We start from the raw sequence: 26,375 nt of genomic DNA on the forward strand, positions 1-26,375 counted from the left end.
TATCTACAGCACATTAAATCCATTAATTGCTATGGAGAACGGACGTGTTAACACTTGGTATCTAAAATATTTAATACGCTTCCAGAAAAATTGTTTGCTGAAGAAATAAGATAAAATATTTCATAGATAATTGCCCACAGGAGCAGTAGAGGGGGGTCAACTCATTACGGAAACCTATAAAAAGTTGGCCCGTCTTTGCTGACCCTGAAGGCTAATTAGAATAATATAATTAATTTTGCATACTTAGTTATTAAGTTAAACTAATACAGCATGTTTATATTTAACTGACACAAATCTATATCAAGAGCGAAAGTAACTGCCATAAAACCGCTTCGCAGTTTGTCAGTATTATTTTAATGGTGCACCTACGTACCGTGCCTTATGAGAATAAATTATTAATAATAATAACATGGACGGTTCCATTTACGGAGGAAACCATATGCATGTGAAATCTGTAAGAAACTGTTTGAGATTTTTTTTTTACAGGACACTGATAAGCAATATTGCGTTAACTCACATTCGTTTTGCATTGCAATAAGATATCAAATCAAAAATAATACGCTTAAAGTTGAAATATTATTGTAATAGTAACGTGGCAATTTGTCAAATACTTGCAGGACATGGACGGATCCACTTAGAGGAAAGACCATATTCATGCGAAATCTGTATGAAGCAGTTTACGAACGGTTAAAGCGTTTAGAGGTATCATAGAAGACGAGACAAACTCGGGAACGGTAATTCATTTATTATTATTAGTAAATAGTAATCAGTCATCAAATTGTAATTCCAAGTATTCAGGCCTTTCCCCGTCATCCATTTGTTCGTCATGTTCCTGTTCCTTCCGTCCCTGCTTGTCGGGCGCGTGCTTGAGGCGCGTGTGCGTGTAGAGCGCGGCGCGGTAGCAGAAGGCGGCCGGACACGCCGGCGCCGCGCACGTGAAGGGCCGCAGCCCGTAGTGCGACAACAGGTGCTCCTCCAGCGACTTTTTAACCTGCACGTTAAAAAAACTGATATATTTCATTACTAATAATACTATATTAAATCTCTAGGGCGGTAAATAAATGTTTCAGATTACATGTCATCGACAAACATGGTCTGAGGCTCCCTTTTCACTTCTCATTTATCTAGCAGGTTCTTTTCTTGGCAATGAATGTGTTAACTTGCGTCTGTTGCACGGGTATGTTTTCTGAAACGGAACCCTTCTCATCATCACTTTAAAGGTCTTCCCGCAAAGGTCGCCCGCGAGCGACCACCTTGTCGTGGACGCGCGCGGCTCGACGTCGCATCTCTCGCACGCGTATGGTTTCTCAAACAGAACCATTCTCATCATTACCGTTAACGTCTTCCCGCGAAGATCATACAGGTGCGTCGCCCGCGGCGCGATTACCTTGTCGTACGTCCCATCTATCGCACGCGTATGGTTTCTCAAACAGAACCCTTCTCATCATTACCTTGAACGTCTTCCCGCAGAGATCACACACGTGCGTTGCCCGCGGCGCCACTACCTTGTCGGACGTCCCATCTATCGCACGCGTATGGTTTCTCAAAAAGAACCCTTCTCATCATTACCTTGAACGTCTTCCCGCAGAGATCACACACGTGCGTTGCCCGCGGCGCGACTACCTTGTCGTACGTCCCATCTATCGCACGCGTATGGTTTCTCAAACAGAACCCTTCTCATCATTACCTTGAACGTCTTCCCGCAGAGATCACACACGTGCGTTGCCCGCGGCGCGACTACCTTGTCGTACGTCCCATCTATCGCACGCGTATGGTTTCTCAAACAGAACCCTTCTCATCATTACCTTTAACGTCTTCCCGCAGAGATCACACACGTGCGTTGCCCGCGGCGCGACTACCTTGTCGTACGTCCCATCTATCGCACGCGTATGGTTTCTCAAAAAGAACCCTTCTCATCATTACCTTGAACGTCTTCCCGCAGAGATCACACACGTGCGTTGCCCGCGGCGCGACTACCTTGTCGTACGTCCCATCTATCGCACGCGTATGGTTTCTCAAACAGAACCCTTCTCATCATTACCTTGAACGTCTTCCCGCAGAGGTCGCACACGTGCGTTGCCCGCGGCGCGACTACCTTGTCGTGGTCGCGCGCGACGTGGCGCCGCAGGGACGTGAACGAGCCGAACGAAGAGTCGCATCTGTCGCACGAGTACTTTTTCTGAAACAACGGAACCCTTCCGTGTGTACGTGCACGGTGTTTTTGTAAAACTAGGTTATCTTCGGCGGATGGCTCAGTAAGTGTACATATAAGGAAACTAAATGGCATAGTTCTTTTTTCATCATAATATTTAAATGAAAAAAAAAAAATAACCGGTTTTAAGACTGATATTATTACTGAAACAAACAATTGAAAACTTCATAGATATCAATGTCATTTCGTACATCATTGGCCCGAGATGGCCGAGATTGTACTTGCATTTAGCAGCAGATGTATGAACTCGTACTAAACACAAATCAACATAATCAGCAGTGATCGGCACGACCCGTGCCACATGGTGTCAATGACCTCAATCCTTATGTTAATATGGATATTCCCCGGGATTCCAGCATTCGAATCGGTAAAGGAAAATAATATATTCTCATTTCAGTAAGTATATAACGGGGATAAGATTAATGATATTGTATATAATCATTAATTAATGAATCACAAAGAATGTTACAGATAACAAGTAGGCACAATACAATAAAATATAATTATGAACTCATACAATAAATTAACATGTTTAGTTTATAAGCATATAATAGCAGATCATATTTTTTTCGATGTTTTCTATTTTCAATCTATTTCTTTTTACATCTAAAATCCATTTATATGCCGAAAAACTTCTTTCTATTTCGACTGACGTGAGTGGAGCGAATTTATACAAGCATTCTTCATCGGTTGTGGACTTATTCGAAATTTTATCTGCATAAGTTCTGATGTCATCTAAATCAGTTCATCTAAAACACTTCCAAATTGTATATGAGTGCACGTAATATTTTACGCAGTATAAAATAAAACCAAAGTTATCAATATTTTCTTTAATGAAAAATGATACATTTTATGAGTTTATTAAATATTCTGACTTCTATTTACAAATACATATAACATAAAATAACTCTTAAGCAGCCCTAAGGCCAGAGAACATCATCTTAGAACAGAGAACATGAAAAATAATTAGCACTTATTTTATTATATGTGTTCAAACTTATATTCTAGAAAAGAATATGAGATAAATATTCGGGGACAATCTTACACAGAAATCTCCCTTAAAATCTTCTTTTAATATGTGTTGCAGTAAAACAACAACTTTTGTAGATTACGTATAATTTTAAAACATTTTTTTTTCAAAAAAATCAAAATTAAATTTCACCCTGTATAAAAAATTTAAAATTTACCAAAATCACTTTTTAATAGTAGAACTAAAAGTCTGCCTTCCGCATAAGGGGGAAGAAGGGTAAAACTGAAAGGAAAATAAAAAAATACGGCTGAAAATTGAGAGAAAAAAAATGAATTAATGTGATGAATATTATGGACTATGAGGGTTGATACGATGGCGAATGATACCTAAATTTTTAACCGGTTAATTAAACAGCCCGACAAAAGAGGTTTTCAGAATTTTGAGGAAAATTTAGTATGGCGGATCACAGAACCTTAGCAAATGGATAAAACAAAAATATGACACAAAAATACACAACAAATAATTAGAACTAGAAAATACTGACGTTAAAATTTAAAAAAAAAAATCAGGGGAAACAGGGTTAAAAAAAAAAGCGAGCACGTATGGCAGCAGACCGGGCGATAACGATGAGGTTTCTTCACTTCACCACTGCTTAGCGCCGACCTGCGCAAGGCTTTGGTGACCAACTGTTTATGAGAAGCCTCTCCTATTCGAACGCCGATTTACGCGCGCCTTTGGTAGCCATGCAACTGTTACCAGGAGCTTCTCCACCCGTGGATTTACGCGCACTTAAAAAGACTTCGTGTTAACTATTAAACTGGCTATAAATTGCAAAACTGGTTTAAAACGACCCGGGAACACAAACGACTTCTCCACTCCAAATTCACAAAACAATCTGCCCAAAAAACAACTTCAATCTTCTCTTTTTCGAATATTCCATAAAAATTTAAATTCTAAATAAGCGCAAATAAGCACTTAATTTATTAGAAACGGCCAGAATTATACGAAAAAAAGGTCGGCGCTTTCTTTTTTTTTGCTAAAAGCGCGATCTAACCATCAACGCCTGAATTATGAAACCGCATGGAGAGACAACAGAAAGAGAACTGAGCCAGCTGACAACTAGAAGAAGAAGTTCAAAATAAACCGACAGACGTTGATTATGTAGCAATTTTGCTACAGTGTCTGATATTTTAGTATTAGCGTACTCTCTAACATACAGCGTGCTCACAATGAACGCGAAAGAGTTTACAGTGTATTGTTGATCATATTTAATTTAAAGACTAAAATATCCTATTTTTTTTCTGAAATTCATCTATGCTTTGTTTTTTTTTAGGATTAGAAAGCAGGTAAACGATCTTGACGTGTCTCTATATTAAGCATTTTGAAAAAATATACAGCAATTTTAAATAATACAAGATCATTTACAATATATGTAGGACAAATGGAAAAATGTACACCTCCGGCAGGACTCGAACCTGCGATAATCGGAACACCGGTCCAATCAATTCTGCCAACTAAACCACGAAGGTCTACCAGATGTGTGCGAATCTTTTCATTTCTTTCCTTAATGCTTAAATAAATTTAATTTAAAAGCATTTTTCAATAAAAAGACACGTCAAAATTGCTTAAAAAGTGAAGTATAGTTTCAGAGTAAACATTTTTGGTATTTAGTGCAAAACGCCTTTTTGATAGATACTATGCTATGGGGGCTAATTATCCTTATTAACAAATATCTAAAAGTGACAAGAAACACTTTGCAATAATTAGGTTTGCCAAAATTAAGAACAATTCATTTTCAGTGATAGTTTTATCAGTAACATTTTCTTTTTGTGTAAAAACGCGTGTGTGTGTGTGTGTGTGTGTGTGTGCGCGTGTGCGTGTGCGTGTGAGTGTGAGTGTGTGTGTGTGAGTGTGTGAGTGTGTGAGTGTGCGTGTGTGCGTGTGCGCGTGTGCGCGTGTGCGCGTGTGCGCGGGTGCGTGGGTGCGTGCGTGTTTGCGTGCGTGCGTGCGTGCGTGCGTGCGTGCGTGCGTGCGTGCGTGTGTGTGTGTGTGTGTGTGTTGTTCAGTTACCAGGCCGCGGTGCGCGGCGTCGAGGTGGTCGCGCATCCAGCGCCGGTGCCGGAACCGCTTCTTGCACACTTCACACTCGAATCTGAAAGTATTACAACAAGTGTTAAGTGCACTAGGTTGGCCACCACATACAATAACATACCTACTACCCGTTCGCTTCAAGTTGGCAGTCGGCGACTGTTACATAATAACGTCACAGGTATAATTGCTATTTTCTACTGTTCACAAAAAATAATTTGATACTTTATTTTGTAGCGTTGATGGCCTAGCGTGCGACCGGAGGTCGCGGGTTCAAACTCCGGCTCGTACCAATAAGTTATTCGGAACTTATGTACGACATATTATTTGATATTTATCAATCGCTTTTCGGTGAAGGAAAAAATCGTCCGGAATAATCCCAAAAATGCCTAGTTTCTCCTCCGAGGGAGTGATGCGGGGAAGCGAACAGGTAATGTGCGGTACCAGTTTCCGGTGCTAAAAAGCGGCCAAGTGCGAGTCGGACTCGCCCATGAAGGGTTCCGTACCATTTATGACGTATTAAATAAAACGACTTACTACATCTCGTTCAAACCAATTTTCGGTGGAAGTTTGCATGGTATGTACATCATATATTTTTTTAGTTTTATCATTCTCTTATTTTAGAAGTTACAGGGGGGGGAGACACATTTTACCACTTTGGAAGTGTCTCTCGCGTAAACTATTCAGTTTAGAAAAAAATGATATTAGAACACTCAATATCATTTTTGAAGACCTCATACCCCACACCCCACACGTATAGGTTTGATGATTTTTTTTTTGTGTTTCTGTTGTTTTTTTTTTTAACTACTTACTAGATCTCGTTCAAACCAATTTTTGGTGTAATATTGCATGGTAATGTACATCATATATTTTTTTTTTGTATTATCATTCTCTTATTTTAGAAGTTACAGGGGCGAGGGGGACCGAGACACATTTTACCACTTTGGAAGTGTCTCTCGCGCAAACTATTCAGTTTAGAAAATAATGATATTAGAAACCTTTGAAGACTTATCCATAGATACCCCACACGTATGGGTTTGATGAAAAATCATTTTTTGAGTTTCAGTTCTAAGTAAAAACACCCCCAAAATTTATTGTTTTTTTTTTTTTTTTTTTTTGTCAAAATCTTCATTCGGTTCACAAAATACATCTACTTATCAAGTTTCAATAATATAGTTCTCATAGTTTCGGAAAAAAGTGCCTGTGACATACGGACGGACAGACGGACAGACATGACGAATCCACAAGGGTCCTGTTTTTTGCCATTTGGCTACGGAACCCTAAAAATTGTTATAAACAGAAAACAGAAATGGTGGCATATACTTGTAGAGGGCGCGCGGCGTGTGCTTGAGGGTGAGGAGGTGCGCGCGGTACTGCGCGCGGGTCGGGAACTGCCGCGCGCACTCCGCGCACCACGTCCGCGGCGCCGGCCTCGGGGGGCCTGCGACGAGGCCGTATACGTACTTGTAGAGGGCCCGCGGCGTGTGCTTGAGGGTGAGGAGGTGCGCGCGGTACTGCGCGCGGGTCGGGAACTGCCGCGCGCACTCCGCGCACCACGTCCGCGGCGCCGGCCTCGGGGGGCCTGCGACGAGGCCGTATACGTACTTGTAGAGGGCCCGCGGCGTGTGCTTGAGGGTGAGGAGGTGCGCGCGGTACTGCGCGCGGGTCGGGAACTGCCGCGCGCACTCCGCGCACCACGTCCGCGGCGCCGGCCTCGGGGGGCCTGCGACGAGGCCGTATACGTACTTGTAGAGGGCCCGCGGCGTGTGCTTGAGGGTGAGGAGGTGCGCGCGGTACTGCGCGCGGGTCGGGAACTGCCGCGCGCACTCCGCGCACCACGTCCGCGGCGCCGGCCTCGGGGGGCCTGCGACGAGGCCGTATACGTACTTGTAGAGGGCCCGCGGCGTGTGCTTGAGGGTGAGGAGGTGCGCGCGGTACTGCGCGCGGGTCGGGAACTGCCGCGCGCACTCCGCGCACCACGTCCGCGGCGCCGGCCTCGGGGGGCCTGCGACGAGGCCGTATACGTACTTGTAGAGGGCCCGCGGCGTGTGCTTGAGGGTGAGGAGGTGCGCGCGGTACTGCGCGCGGGTCGGGAACTGCCGCGCGCACTCCGCGCACCACGTCCGCGGCGCCGGCCTCGGGGCGGCCTGAAGAAGAAGAAATAATTAGCTTTGGTTATAAAAATTGGAACTGGAAAACTAACGTTAAAAATTTAAAATATTTCGGTCTTGAAGTTCAGGGGAAGCAGGGTAAAGGGGACAAATGTGGAAGCACACGCAAGGGTACCGGCAGCTGGATTCAAATTTACTTGTGTAGCATGGATGGCGCACAAGCTAGCGACTTCAAACAGGCCGACGAGGTAAGCCTCACTCGCTTCCTGGCGAGCGCGTGTGGCAGCAGACCGGGCGACAACGATGAGGTTTCTTCACTCCACCACTGCTTAGCGCCGACCTGCGCACGGCTTTGGTGACCAACTGTTTACGAGGAGCCTCTCCACCCGTGGATTTACTTCGTGTTGACTATCAAACTGGCTATAAATTGCAAAACTGGTTAAAAAAGACCCAGAAACACAAACGACTTTTCCACTCCAAATTCACAAAACCATCTCCCTAAAAAACAACTTCAATCTTCTCTTTTTCGAATATTCCATAAAAAATTAAATTCAAAACAAGCGCAAATATGCACTTAATTTATTAGAAACGGCCAGGAATTATACGAAGAAGGTCGGCGTTTTTCGCGTTTTTGCTATAAGCGCCACCTAACGGTATCTGCGTGAATCAACATCAGCGAAACATGGCCAAAACACTAAAAACAACCTGACCAAGGCACGGCGGTAATTCCACTAAACTACGACAGATGTAGTAGCGTTTCGCTACAGTATATGTCATAACAGTCGTTTTATAGATTTTAGGGAGTGCAGATTTCGAAAATGATGTCCATATTGGAATCCAAGATGGCGGCCATGCAGTATGGCATAAATTTCGTCATGAATGTCATTTTATAGGTTTTAGGGAGTACAAATTCCGAAAGTGATGACCATTTTAGAATCCAAGATGGCGGTCATGTTCTATGTCATAAAAGTCGTCATGGATATCGTTTTATAGGTTTTAGCGAGTGCGGATTTCGAAAATGATTTATGCCAGTTGAAATAAAAACGTTAGAGGGGAATCGTTTTAAAGGGTCTAGCAAGCTAAGCTAAGAAGATTGGCCCCCGCAAGGGATTTGGTTGTAATTTGAGGTGCAGTAGTGGCAGGTCCTAAGTACACTGTATGCGTAATATCAGCCTTCGATCTTCTTTTGTTTCAGACTTATCCACGAAAATGTCAAAAAATCAAGGTAATTTTTAAACTGTTATTGCAGCTAAACCGAGCAAGCGAGAGCAACCAAATAAATTCAGAATTAAGGAGCATAAAATGGGGTTCATAATGCATATTTTTACAGACATTCATTTCCTTGAACTTGGATGAAAAAAATAATGTAATTTTTTTCTGCTCCATTTTTTTGCCACTTTTCGCGGAGACACAACTATCAAAAAAATTACGTGATAAGCCACATTTGTTAACTACGTATCCATTTAAAAACATTTTGATAAATCATGGTGCGTCATATTAAAAAAAAAAACAATTACGAACATAAAGTCGAAAATATTTGGGCCCCACATACCAGTGCAAATGTCTAAGGAGCTCTTTCTGAAATCCTTACCAGACGTTGACATTTCTCTTACGGACGAAAATATTGCCCGTAAGAGAAAATGTGAATATTGTAGAATCGAATTTAGTTATACTTGGGACGATGAAGAGTATGACTGTAAAAATGGAAGAATTGTATTGTTCTGTTTGCTGTACCGAGTTATTTGTTAATATGGAATGTTAATAAAAAATGTTTTTGTCAATGACTTTACATCCAATACTTTTATGTACCCACTTCGTTTCTTATTTGCATAAATTTAAAAAAAAATTAAATAATACCTAAAGCAATCAATTTTTGCAGCGTTCTTTATAATTTTTTAACTATCCATTTGTTTTGCGTAAACATATATTACAACATTTACACCTTCTTTCAGACATTATTAAAATTGCATAAGAAATAGCTAGAAAATGTGTCCCTTAATTATTTCATAATGAAGGAAAGAGGAAGTTATACTACAGACACATTTGCCACTAGGTTGTAGGTACTACTCTATTGATATAATATGATATAGTAAACATATCTTCGTAATTGTTTGTTTTTGACATGACGCACCATGATTTTTCAAAATGTTTTTAAATGGACACGTAGTTAACAATTGTCGCTTATCAAGTAATTTTTTTGATAGTTGTGTCTCCGCGAGAAGTGGCAAAAAAATGGAGCAGAAAAAAAATTACATTATTTTTTTCATCCAAGTTCAAGGAAATGAATGTCTGTAAAAATATGTATTATGAACCCCATTTTATGCTCTTTAATTCTGAATTTGTTTGATTGCTCTCGCTTGCTTGGTTTAGCTGTAATAACAGTTTAAAAATTACTTTGATTTTTTGACATTTTCGTGGATAAGTCTGAAACAAAAGAAGATCGAAGGCTGATATTACGCATACAGTGTACTTAGGACCTGCCACTACTGCACCTCAAATTACAACCAAATCCCTTGCGGGGGCCAATCTTCTTAGCTTAGCTTGCTAGACCCTTTAAGTAATGAGTTGGTTGATTGAAAATGTATTATAAACCCTAAATGAGTTTTTTTGGGATTACTAGTTTGATAATTATAAGTTAGTCAGTAAGCTAGTATAGTTAGTAACTGTCAGGGCATTGAAAACACGTATTGCAGTATTGAATGTATTTCTGTAAAACATTGAGTTATTTGATTTTGGACATACAAGATTAAACTTGTACTGCTCTCTGAGATTATCTCGAGGATTTGCTCCTAAAATAAGCGTAATATTTTTTTATAAAGAGGCAAAGTTCTAGAATGTATGTTCCAGTAAGAGTAAGAAACCGCTTTTCTCTAAACAAATTACCTAAGGATTGTTACTGAACAAGCATTGAACATGCATACTGATGCATGCGGTATATTGTACGCAAACATCGTTTTTGGAGGATAAATGTACTGTGAATGTCTACCGAGTTCCATCAGAAAATAACACCGTACGTAACAGAGGAAACACATTTCTATAATATAACTTTTTGGCAACATCCTCAGAGAAAGGTCCTGAAAGTATTGACAGGGCATAGCACTGACTGGAAATCATCTTATTTATTTTAGTAATATGCGCCTTCCAATTCAAAAAATTGTTTATAGTAATGCCAAGATATACAAAAAGATATACTTATTATTACTTATTACATCTTCAATCAAAGTCCCACTTTCTGCAAAATTCAAACATAGAGAAAGTGTTTTATAGTTTCTGAAACTAATATTATTAGGGTTGAACGCCTCACGTAATTTATGAACGCCCCCTAACTTGTGTTTTGATTAGGTTAGGTCGATAAGTACTTCGCGCGCTTTCGCGCGTAAAATGCGGCTAATATACTTTTCTATCACTTTGTTCTTTACAAATTTAATTTTAACGTTGTCCTCTGAAATTGTGGCTTGCCATGGCCAATTTAATGCAGCAGCTTTCTCCAATCACGACCTTATTATCGCTTCATTCAAAATCCGAGCCCCCAAGACGCGTCATAAAATAGTTTGACGCCGTAACCTCCACAACGTTGACCTTCAGGCTCTCCAAGATGATCTGCGCAACGCGGACTGGTCAGCCTTAGAGTTGACTGACGATATTGAAGTGAAGTTGGGGACCTTTAATAACGTTTTGCTCGCGACTTTTGATAAGCACGCTCATTTGAGGCCTACTCGAGACAAGCACTACCCCGAGCCATGGCTTACAGCTGAAATAAAGTCACTCATAGCTGAGCGGAATCGCTTTCGTAAAAACTAGTGCCTACGCCAAATCTTGAGATTAATTGTCAAGCGGACCCCAGGCTCCCATGAGCCGTGGCAATATGCCGGGACAACGCGAGGAAGAAGAAGAAGACTGGTGGTAGCGGAGCACACTTGCATTGCGGAACTGTTTGTGACACAACTCGCACTTGACTGTTACCTTTTTGTGCGGACACTGGTGGTAGCGAAGCACACCTGCGTCGCGGTACTGTTTGTGGCACAACTCGCACTTGACTGTTACCTTTTTGTGCGGACACTGGTGGTAGCGGAGCACACCTGCGTTGCGGAACTGTTTGTGGCACAACTCGCACTTGACTGTTACCTTTTTGTGCGGACACTGGTGGTAGCGGAGCACACCTGCGTTGCGGAACTGTTTGTGGCACAACTCGCACTTGACTGTTACCTTTTTGTGCGGACACTGGTGGTAGCGGAGCACACCTGCGTTGCGGAACTGTTTGTGGCACAACTCGCACTTGACTGTTACCTTTTTGTGCGGACACTGGTGGTAGCGGAGCACACCTGCGTTGCGGAACTGTTTGTGGCACAACTCGCACTTGACTGTTACCTTTTTGTGCGGACACTGGTGGTAGCGGAGCACACCTGCGTTGCGGAACTGTTTGTGGCACAACTCGCACTTGACTGTTACCTTTTTGTGCGGACACTGGTGGTAGCGGAGCACACCTGCGTTGCGGAACTGTTTGTGGCACAACTCGCACTTGACTGTTACCTTTTTGTGCGGACACTGGTGGTAGCGGAGCACACCTGCGTTGCGGAACTGTTTGTGGCACAACTCGCACTTGACTGTTACCTTTTTGTGCGGACACTGGTGGTAGCGGAGCACACCTGCGTTGCGGAACTGTTTGTGGCACAACTCGCACTTGACTGTTACCTTTTTGTGCGGACACGGGTGGTAGCGGAGCACACCTGCGTTGCGGAACTGTTTGTGGCACAACTCGCACTTGACTGTTACCTTTTTGTGCGGACACTGGTGGTAGCGGAGCACACCTGCGTTGCGGAACTGTTTGTGGCACAACTCGCACTTGACTGGGTTTGCCTCGGCGTGCCGTCTGCAATATTACAACAACCATTATTGTCACTTAATAATTAAAGATAGAAGATCTCTCAACTACACCTTTTTTATTTCAAACTCCGTTAATATCGGGGTATTGTTAATTACATTTAAGGAAACTATAAATGGCATAGTTAACTGAAATTTAAATTTCACTATTTTTTTATCAGAAGAAGGTTGATTGTCAGAATGACTGCAGTCATTGTCAGATATTTACACACTCAATAAAAACAAATCAATCATTTGTTATTATGATCTATAAATAGCTCACTTGGACTGGTACGTTTTGCCCGTAAAAAACCGGGCCATGATAATGCGCCTTTGACTTACAGATAGTAATGTTGCCGAAAACTCCGCTTGTGGCACAGGACTTTGTCACAGAGTGCACACTGCACGCGCTCCGACTTCTTACTCTCTCTGAAAATTGAATCAATCAATCATATTTAAGGCAGGGATACACTAGGCGACAAATGTCCCACGATCCACGACACGTGTCGCCAGCGAAGTCGGATGAAGAGGCGCGACGTTGCCGGACTTCGCTCGACATGTCTGGCAACATCGCGCGCCTTACATGGGATGTCGCCCGATATGTCGATATTTGTCGCCTAGTGTCGAAAATGTTGTAATTGCTTCATTATCATATCGAAATCGATTTGGTATTGACATTCAAATTTCGAACATCTCTGGGAAAAAGCGCTATTCGATTTGACCTCTATTCTAATATCAGTCGAGATGATACTGACGCTTTATGCCAGGAACGCAGAATACGAAAAATGCCTGCAAATCTGGTATTATGAGAAACTGAGATTTTACGAATCTGGCTTTCTGCGAATCTGACATTCTGAGAATCTTACTTTTAGCGAATCTGCCATTCTGCGAATGTGACATTCTGAGAATCAGACATTTTGCGAATCTGGCATTCTGCGAATCTGACATTCTGCGTTCTTGGCATAAAACGTCAGAATCGTCGAGATGACAGTTTATTCCAAATGAAATGTAAATTGCATAAAATTTTCACAAATCTCGCACGGTAATTGGTATCGAACGATACGAAAATCGGCCCCTGACTCTAGTTTGTCTCGGAATTTAAAAAAACTACGAATGCGTGACATGTGTGAAAAAGGTTTTCATTTACCGCCATTTAAGCATAACATTATTTTTTATACTCTAGTGCATGTATAATCGTCTATAATGATCCTTAATTAATTAGCAATAAAGCCCTACATACGCCGTACTGCCGGCTACTCTCATTTCTTTAATCTTATATATTTCTTATATCTGTGAGTGGGCAATAGTAATGCTAAATTCCTCGCAATCCAAGTGAAAAGTGGAGTATATAAATCGAGCCTAAATGGGCGATCAACTCTTTGACCGACAAAAATCTGTGTACAACTTTTAAACTTCGATGTAAAAATAATAACCCTTCTATGTTTGAGTCTACGATGTATCTAAAACATATACGGCCCCTACTGATAAGCCTAATAAATAAAAACTATCTTATATGAGCAATTTTTTTTATTTTAACACATCAGCGAAAGAATAAGGATAAAAGTCAAATGACGTTCTTAAAGTTTAGATCATGTGTCGAAAGGTGGCTACAAAGTTTTCTTTGATTATACAGCTCTATTTCAAATTTCCTTTGCTATTGGTTACTTTACGCCTTTGTTCTATAATATACTATTCAAAGCTATAGTCACCTTTCCTTTTCCTTTTCAACTGCTGCGTTTGCTTCTGTAGTAATATTTGTAGCGTTCGCTTTCTCAGCTTCGTTTGCCATTTCAGTTGTACAAGCGACAGTCATTTCTACAAATGCATTATCACTAGCTACTGAAGCTATGTTTACTTCTTCAACTGTTTGTGCTTCTTCTGAAGCTACATTTGCTTCTATAATTCCATGTGCTCCTTCTGAAGCTACGTTAACCTGTTTAGCTGCGTTTGCGCTAGCTTTTAAAGCTGCTTTAGCTTGTTTGGCAGCGTATGCTCTAGCTATTATACCCACTTTTGCTGCTCTAGGTTCCTTTGGTGGTCTGTGTGCTTGTTTTAAAATTGCAGGCTTATATTTGTTTTCAATCGTCTGTAAAATAATAATAAAAATATATTTTGATATCCAAGTCAGTATTATAATATTTATTTTGCACTTGTAAAAATCTTTATTTCATAATACAGATATACAACTTACAGACGAACACTTTAAAAAGAACAAACACAAATCAAACTTACAACTAACTACAACTAACTATAAAACTAAACAAGCAATAACTAGATACAATTAAAATATTAAAAAAAATAAAAAATAAAATAAACTAAATATAAAAAATTTCCCCAAAATCACCCGCCTCCGGAAAACTCCCCAAAATGCTAGCGACATTCCCCCTCTGAATAGCCAAGCCTAGCCTCTGGGCAAAGAACGAGCCTGCCCTAGGGTCGCCCGAGACGCCTACCAGTCGAACCGACACTTCCTTAATAAATTTTTTGGTGTCGGTCGACCAAGGACCCAATGTTTCCATTGCAAGCGCCGCAAACTCGTATTCGTTCGTTAAGAATGCATACTTGCGGCGCTTGAGTGTCTGTGCCTGGTCCGCGGCCGTCCCAGGCTTTCGAGCAGATCCCTCAACGTGGGACGGGGCCAGCGTATCGACGCAGGTGGCGTCCCACGCTAAGGGGTGACCCAGGCTCCATGGCACGAGAGTGCAGCCATCAGGTCTTTTACCGTCAGCCGCGGAGAGGCCTGATGGCTCCAAAGTCGCGGGAAGAGAGGCGGTGCTGAGGGCGCGGCGGACTAAGTCGTTCAGGGAGGAATGCCTATAAAGACGGCCAGCGCTCAACTTGCAGTGCAGGCCATGTCGTCCTAGAGCGTCCACTGGCTGGGCGCAGCGACTACAGGCATGGGCCTCACAGATCTTCATGCCCAGACGAAGGCAAATCGCGATCTGCAGAGCATTCGGTTCTAGTGCGGTGCCAAGGTTGCGCGAAGGGAGCGCGTGTAGCCAATAGCCCGACTCCTTCTCTGACACAGCCAGGAGTCTAGCTCGCTCATGGTGGTCACGGGCTTCCCGCACGAGGAGCTGGTGTCGCAGTTTAACGTTAATAACGTCCCACGCCGCTTGGCTTGACTTTTCCTCCGGGACCAGATCGACGGAATGATCTGCTCTCCAAGCAGCTTCTGCCTCCGCCAGGCACGACACCGTCACGTCAGCGGTTGAAGAGATACGGAGAATACCGCTGACGAGAGTGACTGTGCTGTAGGCAGACGACAAAAACGCCGGGAGTGCTAGATCTCCCGCCAAACGGATACCGAGTCCACCAAACTTTATCGGGAGGGAAGCTTGAGACCAACTCGACGGAGTAAAACTTACATTTAAAATTTTACTAACCGCCTCTTTCAGAATACGGTCAACGTTTGATGTAATCATGGGAAATTTCCAAACGGGGGCACAGCGGAGAATATACATCAAACGCGGTGAGAACAAGCAAAGGCGTAGAATGTAAATTGCCATGTGCGGATTAATTTTGAACAATAGGTCTGAACACCTATTAAAATGTTCGATCTTAGAGTCTATAGACTCCGGTATAGATTCCTCAAAAATCGGAGCTCCTAGAAGCGTGAGGGTGGCGCGAGACAAGATTGATATGTTTGGTGTGAGCTGGTTTATCTCGTTTATCAAAGACGACCGGGTGTCAGGAGGAATGGCGTCCGAAATAAACAACTCGCACTTATTGTAGTTCACTGATAGACCAACCTCTGCAAACCGATCGACCAAAGTTTTTAAATCGGCTAAAACCTTTGACTTATCACCACCGATAGTGCCGTCGTCGAGGTACCAACAATTTAATTCAGAAGTGAGCTGGGTGATGATCGGATGGATTGCCAGACTGAAAATTACAGGACCCAGCGGATCTCCCTGCTGGCAGCCCACGCAAGAAGGAATTTCATTATCTTTATACATGAGGCTTGATGCTGAACCATAACACTGCCATAGGTAGCCGTAAATTTCAGGAAGTTCATTCTCGATTTGAGCCAGAAGGACGCCCCGGTCTATAGAGTTAAAAGCATTGCGAACGTCAATCTTCACTAGAATTTCAAAATTTTGGCTATCAAGGAATGATCGGGCTGCATGCACTGCCCCCTCACAACCCCCTTTAAGGCCAAAACCCAGCTGGACGGGCTTGAACTTATCTGTTAAACGGGAATGGAACTGGCGACAACAAACTTTAGACGTAAGACGTCGAAAAGTGTTACCAACGGCAATGGGCCGAATACCCCCATCTCTTTTCTTCAAGGCAATAAGATTAGCTCCGTATAAAGTAGGAACAATCTCTTGGCAAACTTTGCCCGCGAGCATTAAGTTTGTCAAAGCGGTAAGCTCCTCTAGTAAAGTTTCACCGGCATCCCCAGCAAGAGGGCTAATCAAGTCTTTTAAATGTTGCGGTGTGATACCGTCTAAGCCACCAGCTGAGCCAGCCGGAAAAGAGAGCACAGCCTGACGAATTGCATCTTTTGATACCTGAAGCGGCTGGTTTGAGGCTGCTGGCGGCCTCAGCGCATGGGGTGGAAGTGAGGACGATGAAACGGAGGGATGTTTATCCAATAACGCACTGAGCACGGCAGGGGAATATGAAGCCAAAGAGTCGCTAGAAAAAAGTAACCTCGTTGCTCCCTTTATGTTACCATCGGACACCTTTTGCTCAATTTGCCTGCACTTATACTTATCATTATTGGTTTGGGCAGTTTGGTCTGTCACGGACGGTGTATCGCTAGAATCCAAATTAGGAATAGAAGGATGAGATAAGTTTCCCTTAATTATGGCGGTTAGGCTGATGCTTGATTTTGTATGTGGTATATGGAAATTTTTGTACGCAAACGAAAGAAGATTTTCCCAAGCTGTGAAACTGTTTTCTGACACCACTTTGGATATGGACTCCGATAAACTTCGCGCCGCCAAAGCTCGTGCCCCTTTCGGGATTCTTTTTGTTAACTTAGAGCCTGACTTAAGGCTAGCCAACAATTGAGCTAGCGACGCAGGAGCCGGACTAGGATCAGTGCCACCATCAGTCAAACCCTCGGCTGATATTGGGAAACATGACTTATCAATACGGGGACTGTGGGCACGAACGCAATGTATTTTTAGGCCCCGCTGGCCTTTGTACAGCTTATGGTCGTAACAAATTGGACACTCTAGGAGCGGGACCTGTGGTGAAACAACTGGGGGAGCCATTCAAAATATTTTTTCAAAATTTTTCATTACAGTAGGTACATATTACGCTCCTAAAATTATTATTGTTCTTATTTATAGAGTGCACATACAAGCGAGAAAAGTTATGTACAGTTAAGTGTATAAAATGTATATCAATAACCTACGGCCAATAAAAAAACCTAGTACAATACAAAAAATAAATTATTAAAATTAAAACTTTAAAGATTTTAAGCCGAACTAAAATCTCAATAAAGCTAATAAAATTATTACGGTCAGACGTTTCTCAAAATTTACAAAAATAAAAGAAAAACAAATTACTTAAAATATCAACAAATTTTTAAAACTCAATTAAGTTATATTTTTTTTACTGTTAGGTATTATTTAAAATATATGTCAATAACTTATGGACGATAAAAAGTCCAAATAATACAAAAAAAATTAGACATCACAATTACACAAATTAAATTAACATCGTACCTCCGTATCATCCGTATATCCGTATCCGTAGTATAAACGCAAAATAAACCATGTCAAAGACTAAAACAGTAAAATATTACAAAATGTCATACAAAATTACAGCAACTACCATTACAAAAAATTAAATTATCATTTATAAATATTATCGAAATAACATATGAAACATAAAAAAGTCACAACATAAAGAGGAAAAATAAAATACAAAAAAGGTCAAAAACAAAGGAAAAAAAAAAAAAAGTCGTTCCAAATATCTGCCAAAACGAAGGCTCGAACCTGCGCTCACTTAAAGCGTGACGCCGTTTACATTCAACACAGTATCCACTCAGTCAAAACTTGATATGTTAGGACTTGGAGGCGTAAATATATTAACATACCCTCCGCTAAAATGACGATTCAGAAATATAACACGCACTAAAAACACAAGGCCTTCTAACACTTTCACGTAAACATCCATTATCTTCACCAGTAATCAGGGATCTCAACAATTGAAGTGAAGTTTTTTGCGTGTTTCACTGTCGTGTTATGGTTGTTGTGCGGACGGCCAATGCCGGCAATCAAAACAAACGTTTTGGGTCACTGTTACCGGACACTGACGCGGCATAACATTTTCATTTGCTTGTTGCACCGTGGAAATCACAAAAAAATACAAATTTAGGTGTTTTTCCAGCCCAAATAATTTATAATGAGAATAATAAACGCCGCTGATATTGACAGTACGGGTGATCTACCCTCCATTTTGCACTTGGTATGGTTTATCATAACCAGACTTCCTTATGGCATAAGAGTTGTTCTAATTTAAATAAACTGGTCAAGTGTGATTTCGTCACTCAGGCACCGATGGTTCCGTACAAACTTTCAATTATCTCAATATTATAATTGGTATTTTTTTAACACGTTCCTTCAATCATTTTTTTTCTGTAAAAAGTAAAAATAAAAAATTGTTCTAGAATGTACAATACGTAACGTAATACGTTAAATATCAAATATCAAATATCAAACATTTATTCAGCAAATAGGCCACAGGGGCACTTTTACATGTCCATTTTTACAAACAATAAATTAAAAAAAAAAAAACAATTACAAATATCGAATCTATGAAATAATAAATACTTTATTAGAGATGTATACTGTCTCTAAATGTCAAATTACACAAAAAAAACTATGATAAAAAAATAAAACCATAAAATACTAAAATTCTTTAGAGATGTATAAGTCTCTAAGTGTCAGAGATAAAATATAAAAATATATATTAAATTATCCTTAGAGATGTAGAGGGTCGCCAAGGCTTGAATTCTTATATAAATAATTAAAAGACAAAAAAATTAAAACAGACAAGAACCGAATGAAGTGTCTCACGTTAATGTCACTCAAAAGTAAAGTTACATACTTTAACATAACCTGTACCCCGTGTAAGCTTAAACAGACCGGTCTCCACAAACAGCACCCGTTCACGAGTATGACGTGTATCTCAGCCATCGCCTCCCTCAACCTTCATTCGGGAAAGTGGCGACCCGATCAACGACGCCACCGTAAGTAAAGACTTTTAAGCGAGCATGACATGTTCAAGCTGCCGGGTTGTATTAATATAAATATAATAAAAAAAATTGTGAGATACAACATTTGTGCTTGTAAGTTACATTAAAGACGGCATAGCGCCACATAAACGCGACTACATATTATTCATAAGGAGTGCCTACCTATAAAACTAAATTATAAATTTAAATTGACTTAGAGATGTACAGGTCTCTAAGTGTCCAAATCATTAAAATAGGTATTAAAATAAAATGAAATTTAAAATAAAATAAAATTTAAAATAAAATAAAATTTAAAATAAAATCTTAGAGGTGTATAAGGTCTCTAAGTGTCCAAAACTAAAATAATACAATCAAACGAGAACATGATGTTCTCTTGTGTCAGTTCTACTGGACGCTAGTATGGTTATTTCACAGGAAGAAAACGAAAACACTATTACTGACATTTTTATCATACTATCAAGATCAAGCTACTGGCTTAAAGGCATCCTTATCATCTATGAAATCATTCACAGCATAATACGCCTTACTTAACAAAGAGCTCTTAACGTGTGACTTAAATTTGTTAAGAGGCAAATTCACTATATCAGTGGGAACTTTGTTATAAAAACGTGTACAGTTCCCGACGAAAGACGTACTAACCTTACGGAGGCGGTGGGCGGGCACAGCAAGTTTATGCTTGTTTCTAGTGTTATAGTTATGGATATCACCGTTAAGCTTGAATTCGTTAATGTTTTTCCGAACATACATAATATTCTCAAGTATGTATTGAGATGCAACGGTAAGAATGCTTGCATCTTTAAATTTCTCTCTTAGGGATACTCGAGCGCCCAGTCCATAGATGGAACGTACAGCTCGCTTTTGCAGTACAAATATTGTCTGAATGTCTGCCGCTTTTCCCCACAACAGAATTCCATACGACATAACACTATGGAAGTAACTAAAGTAAACCAGCCTGGCCGTCTCTACGTTTGTTAGCTGTCTGATTCTCCTCACTGCATAGGCTGCTGAACTAAGTTTGCCGGCTAAAGTGGCTATATGTGCATGCCATTGCAGTTTTGAGTCTAAAGTGACTCCCAGGAAAACAGTTCGATCTTCAAATTCCAGCGTATCACCTTTTATTTTAATCTTGCTGTTATTTACCTGCTTGACGTTAGGTAGCGTAAATTTGATGCATTTGGTTTTCTTTGCGTTCAAAAGCAAATTGTTTGCCGTAAACCAGTTTAATACGGTAGATAGCGCATCATTAATGCTCTCGAATCTATTTTCCTTTCTGTTCACTTTAAATATAAGGGAAGTGTCATCTGCAAACAACACTATATCATGTCTTTCTTGCACAACTTTTGGTAGGTCATTGATGTATACCAAAAACAGGAAGGGACCAAGAATTGAACCTTGCGGCACTCCGAGGGCTACCGGGGACCCAGCCGATTGAGTTCCATTAATAACTACTCGCTGAGTTCTATTCGAAAGGTACGATGAGACAAGGTCAAGGGCACTAGCTTTTATCCCATAGTGGCTTAATTTTCTCTTTAAATTTTCGTGATCAACGCAATCAAATGCCTTCGACAGATCACAGAAAATTCCAATAGCATCTTGAGCTTTTTCCCAAGCGTCAAAGATGTGTTTTAGAAGTACCACACCGGCGTCAGTAGTTGATCGACCTCTGGTAAAACCAAATTGATTGCTATCAAGCAGTTTATTTCTGTTGAAATGTGACGATAGTTGATTTAGAATAAGTTTCTCGAACACTTTGCTTAATGCCGGTAGTATTGAAATAGGTCTAAAGTTTGTGGAGTCGGTTCTTGTTCCTGATTTAAACAACGGGATAATTTTGCTATGTTTCATAATATCTGGAAAAATTCCAGCATCAATGCATCTGTTGAAAATCTCAGCTAAGTATGGTGCAATCGATTCAATAATGGAATGTAATACTTTGACTGACAGACCCCATAGGTCTTCTGTTTTCTTTATATTTAATGACCTAAAAGTCTTAAGAACTATGTTCGGAGTGACATACGAAAATTTGAAAATTTCTGTACATTCCGCCACATTTGTCTTCAAAATTTCTTCAGCGACGTCTGGCGATGAATTAAGAGACTTTGTTGTTTCTACCGGTATATTCGAGAAAAACCGCTCAAAATGATCTGCCACTTCACGGTCAGAACTTACTAAAGTGTCAGCAATTCGTATGGTGTAGTGCGGATCCTTCATCTTACGTTTTCCAGTAAAATTTTGCCGACGAACGAACGAACACTTTCGTGGCTTCTAACTCTTGCGGATACACTCTACTTACAGCAGGCCGGTAGAGCAGAAGGAGCGAAGCTATTCTCTGTATCTGAGCGACGTGCATATACAAATACGAGTCTTTCTAACCAAAATATGATTATTTATTTGTGAGAATACAGTAAGATTTGGTCTTAAAATAATATAAAAGGAATCCTTGTATTCCGCGTGCAAGCAAGCGTATAAACATTTGAATGAACATAATTACATTTAAATAAAGAATATCAAAAAATACCTGTATATATTATACAAGTAATTCCCCGGCATTTTCTCCACATATATCAAAGAAAAGGTTTGATAAAAGCTTTTTTAATAAACACTCACCTTATAAACGTGATTCGTTTGCAAGGGGCTCATAATTCGTGTATGAAACGCAATGTTCTGTACTCTGGTGAAATCACATTCCTCTGTTTTCATCTTCGAGTCCGAGTCACACTGAGCCACAGAGCGACTCAAAGAAGCATTATCAAATTCAGACTCAGAGTCAAATTCATAGTGCTCCGATTTTAACTCTATTTCAGGTTCGAATTCAGTTCCAGTCTCATGTTTGGATTGTACTTCGAGCTTCAATTCAACGTCTAAGCAGGGCTGCTCTGGGAACGCAGGTTGCTCCGATTTAATATCCATCTCCTCTGCAAGGGGGTGTGGCTGGAATAAGAATAACTTTGAAGAGCTTAGAAGCGCCTAGAGTTAAACCGAGTTAACTCTGCAGCGCAATAATTTAACAACCACTTTTTTGCTGTCACAAAGACATTATTTTACTCCAATAGGGGATTATAACGCAAAACTCTGCGTAGAGGGCGCCACTACCACATTCTGAGGGCTTGAACTACGAAACACGAAAATCAAAATTTCGTTATCTGCCTCTCTATGACTCTTGCACATTCGAGCGATAAAGACGCCAGATAACGTAATATCGATTTTCGCGTTTCGCGATAGGCCTCTGTAAACAAACCACTTTGATGCATCAATGTCATAGTAAAACTCGTCAAAAAACTGTTTAAAGCCTAGTATTATGGAAGGTGGAGGTAAAGAATATAATCTTAATACTGTTGCAAAAGTGTCCAGCTGTCAGCTATAAATAGTAGTTCCAAATCTCTCCCGAGCAGCGCTAGAGTAGCTAAGAACGTAGGGTCGTAGGCGTTATTGACGGAGTGAAGTGCGCTTTTTTTTTCAAATATTCTAGGTATTGTAACGCCACCTATTTAAAGTTTTGTGACGGACACTTTTTGGTACATGGAGATTGTATTCCATACCTCCACCTTCCATACATAGTATGTATAAGTTGCTCTATGGTTTATGTGATGTGATGGTGCCGCTCTCTGGCGGCAGAACATTGCAGTAATACTCCCTTTACGGCATAATTAGAGTGACAGTGAAAGATGCCCGCAATTTGCGAACTTCCGCATTCACGGTAGACATGGGTCTAATTTAGAAAATATAATATTAGTTTAGACCAAGGGTTTAGGGTTTACACACATTATGGACTTTGTTCGAAATAAATTATTTTAGACCTTATAAATAAATTATCACTGTAAAAATTGACTGTCTCGCACGAGACTTGAACTCATGACATTAGATCATATTATCATATCATATCATATTATCATATTATTTTATTGGTAATAATACACATGTCAATATTTTAGATACAGTTGTATATATACTTAGTTTAAGACTAGGAACTATTGCTAGTGAAGTGCTTTATGATCGTAGAACGCCTGCTCTATCAGCCATCACTACTGCTACCCCATATCACTACTAGCCCATGCTCTGCCAAGACTTCACACTGAGCTTCCGAGACTTCGAACCCGAGGACAGCGAATATTTCGGCACATCAGTAGGTAAGTAGTAGCCTCACAAAAATATTTCTTACAAGAGATAGAGAGAACTAATAGAACTCACGTGTCTGGGTGAAGTCGCAGAAAGTTCTAAGCTGGCTGGTTCTTCCAGTTCTGGTTCGGTTATAATTGTTTCCACAACAGATATTGGATTCACAAGCTGAAACAAGTAAAAGTAAGTAAATATTCTTTATTGCTCCAATATCAATACATTTTGCATCTAAAATTTCAATCAAATTTTTGAAGAAAATTATGTTTGAACTATTTTGATAGCCCCGCCTGTACAAGTGTTAAGTAAACATCATAATTTCATAGAAAGATGTTTAAAATAACACTTGCACTGTCTGGGCTGTCTAAATCGATGCCAACTTATCTTGGTCTGATTTTTTTTATCTCATAGGTAGTGGTAGTACTGGTAATTAACTTTTTCTTCAGAAATACCAGAGTTCCTATGAGATCTTAAATTGCAGTACAATAATATGTAAACATCACCATAATTCACTCAGATTTAATTTTGGAAGAATAAAGTTACCATTACTTTTAAAGTAAACAACGGGGTACAGATAACACCAGGCCAAATAAAATAAAATTAAATCTTAACTTACTAGTTTCCGGCCATCTTTCATTTCTATTAGTGTTTGTATTTTCTGATCCTGTACCGTGGGTGCATTGTTCACTTTAGAAAGCACAGACTTGAGTACTGTGAGGCCGTTCAGCGCCATCTTCTGGAACTGCTGTATGGACTGCAGCTTCTCCTGGCAATCCATACACAGCAAGATTTCACAAGCGCTGAGGTCTGCCTGAAAACCACATACTATATATATTTTTATTGTTTCTTATCCAAAAACATTGTAACTACAGCGTTCGCCATTACGTTACAATCTTAATACTAACCATTATTACCTACCCTAATATGTACATTCACTACACTAGACTACTTAATTAATTACTTATTATTTTCACTCAGTCACAATACAAAAATCATTTTTGGTACAAGTTATTTCGCTGACTGCACTTTTCTTTCCACAGGGAAATAATACTCATCAACACAATTCTAAAAACCCCCAACACAATTGGGTTACATTGTTTTATCACAGAATTCCTCCCTCCTGTCTTCATAATAGTGCATTGTCACCCGACTTACATATGTATGCAAAATTTCAGCTCAATAGGAAACCGGGAAGTGGGTCAAACGTAACTTGCAGGATTTGATTACAGACGCACATACAACAGGACAGGTGAAACTAAATAAAAGCTTGTAAATAGGCTCCCAACATTTTCATACATTTTTGTTTCCTCTATTGCTTACCATACAAAGTCTATGAAAAAAGGTAATGGAATGGAAATAAAAATCTTGGGACACTTGTTTGTCCTATCAAGATTGAAAGAGCCTATGATTTTGAGTAGAATTAACATAAAAACTCCCAAAAAAAGGGTAGTGAACAGCAAACAATTGTATGTAAGCAATAAAATTGTACAAATCCTAAGCTTTGATCCATTTGTTAATGCACATAAGCAAATGATTGCACAACTGAAGTAGGAACACATCGGCCATATCTGTCACAGGGATGGCGATCAATGAGAGACCAGTGACTACTGTTCTAGAGACCTCAACTAGAAAGCCAAAATGATGGAAAACCACAAGCCACTACAGCGAAGCAAAATTTTTATTTACAGATGGTTTTGATTACGAATGGAAAACATAGCAACTTTTAAACTTCATAGCAACCGCTAGTAGCTGTTACAAGTACCAAGACGGAAGCAGATTAGAGAATGCGAAAAGTTGTATTTAAGAGATACGGTTGGTGATTATATCTTAGAATAAACTGGTACAAAAGCAAATAATATACGCAATCACATATTATTTCTGAAGTCCATACTCCCAATGACATTTGACGTTATTCACATTGTAGTTCTGTGAGTAAGGGTGTCCGCTAGCTGGTGCGGTTACCCGGAGCGAGGGAGCTGGTTAGCGAAAAATAGTAAAAGCAACGCTATAAGGCGCAGACACGTGCGACGGATTTTACCTACAATGGCACCCGCGTGCGTACGCCCACTCCGTGCACTCGCGCCAGCTAGCGGGCGCCCTAAAACGCATGAAACATACCATGGTAATAGCTGGAGATACAATAGCCTCGAGTAATTCCCTATGCTCCGTGGCCAGCGGCGTCAGCGGCGGTTTCTGGAGTGTGCAAATTACACAAATATGCTTCATCTTGCATATGAATTACCGTGAGCGGAGAGATTTTATTAATGTTTTAAACCCACAACAAAAAGCACTCCGCTTCATGAAAAACTGAATTAACTGGAAGCGAATACAATACAATGAGAATAAATTAACTAACACAACTGAAGTAACTGAACTGTCATCACACTGACAGTGAACTCCTCCATCTCATAGACACGGGCCCGAACTAATTAATAGTCTGTGCCCAAAATCGGACATGATCAGGACTGATTTGATGTAACTTAAGTAAGGAGTTGGCTTGGCAGTGATTTTGATAGCCCAGCTTGTGCAAGTATTAAAATCATAATTTCATAGAAGTTTGAAGTTTAAAATAACACTTGCACTCTCTGGGCTGTCAACTTACCTGAGTCTGACAGAACGTAGTGATTATATGCTCTTTGGGTCTGACCAGTGTTGTCACATCTACCAACTTTTGGGTAGATCTACCTATTTTGCCTGCGTTCTACCTATCTACCTCCCTCGGCCTGAATCTACCTATTTTTCAAAATGGTACAATTGTAAGTAATTCTCAATACATGTGACGGAACATTACTTAATTTCTAC

At 40.4% G+C, this 26,375-nt stretch overlaps 1 protein-coding gene across 5 annotated transcripts; it reads right to left on the minus strand.

Annotated features, from left to right (window-relative positions):
* Positions 1-731: 731 nt before the first annotated feature.
* LOC133532341 (zinc finger protein 99-like) lies at positions 732-25,923 on the minus strand. Of its 5 annotated transcripts, none has more exons than XM_061870940.1 (12): positions 25,692-25,923; positions 24,190-24,384; positions 23,649-23,744; positions 22,068-22,391; positions 13,951-14,327; positions 12,584-12,670; positions 11,426-12,251; positions 6,594-7,417; positions 5,253-5,334; positions 2,096-2,179; positions 1,570-1,623; positions 732-991 (listed from the first exon to the last, which is right to left on the minus strand). In XM_061870940.1, the coding sequence occupies exons 1-12, from the start codon at positions 25,797-25,799 to the stop codon at positions 767-769; spliced, it is 3,282 nt and encodes a 1,093-aa protein (XP_061726924.1). In that variant the 5' UTR covers positions 25,800-25,923; the 3' UTR covers positions 732-766. The 5 variants fall into 5 exon arrangements, with proteins under 5 accessions (XP_061726924.1, XP_061726923.1, XP_061726925.1 ...); XM_061870939.1 differs by lacking the exon at positions 1,570-1,623 and adding an exon at positions 1,688-1,741; XM_061870941.1 differs by lacking the exon at positions 1,570-1,623 and having other exon boundaries at positions 2,042-2,179; positions 6,735-7,417.
* Positions 25,924-26,375: the final 452 nt, after the last annotated feature.

The sequence above is a fragment of the Cydia pomonella genome, chromosome 27 (assembly GCF_033807575.1).
Source record: "Cydia pomonella isolate Wapato2018A chromosome 27, ilCydPomo1, whole genome shotgun sequence".
NCBI lineage: Eukaryota > Metazoa > Arthropoda > Insecta > Lepidoptera > Tortricidae > Cydia > Cydia pomonella.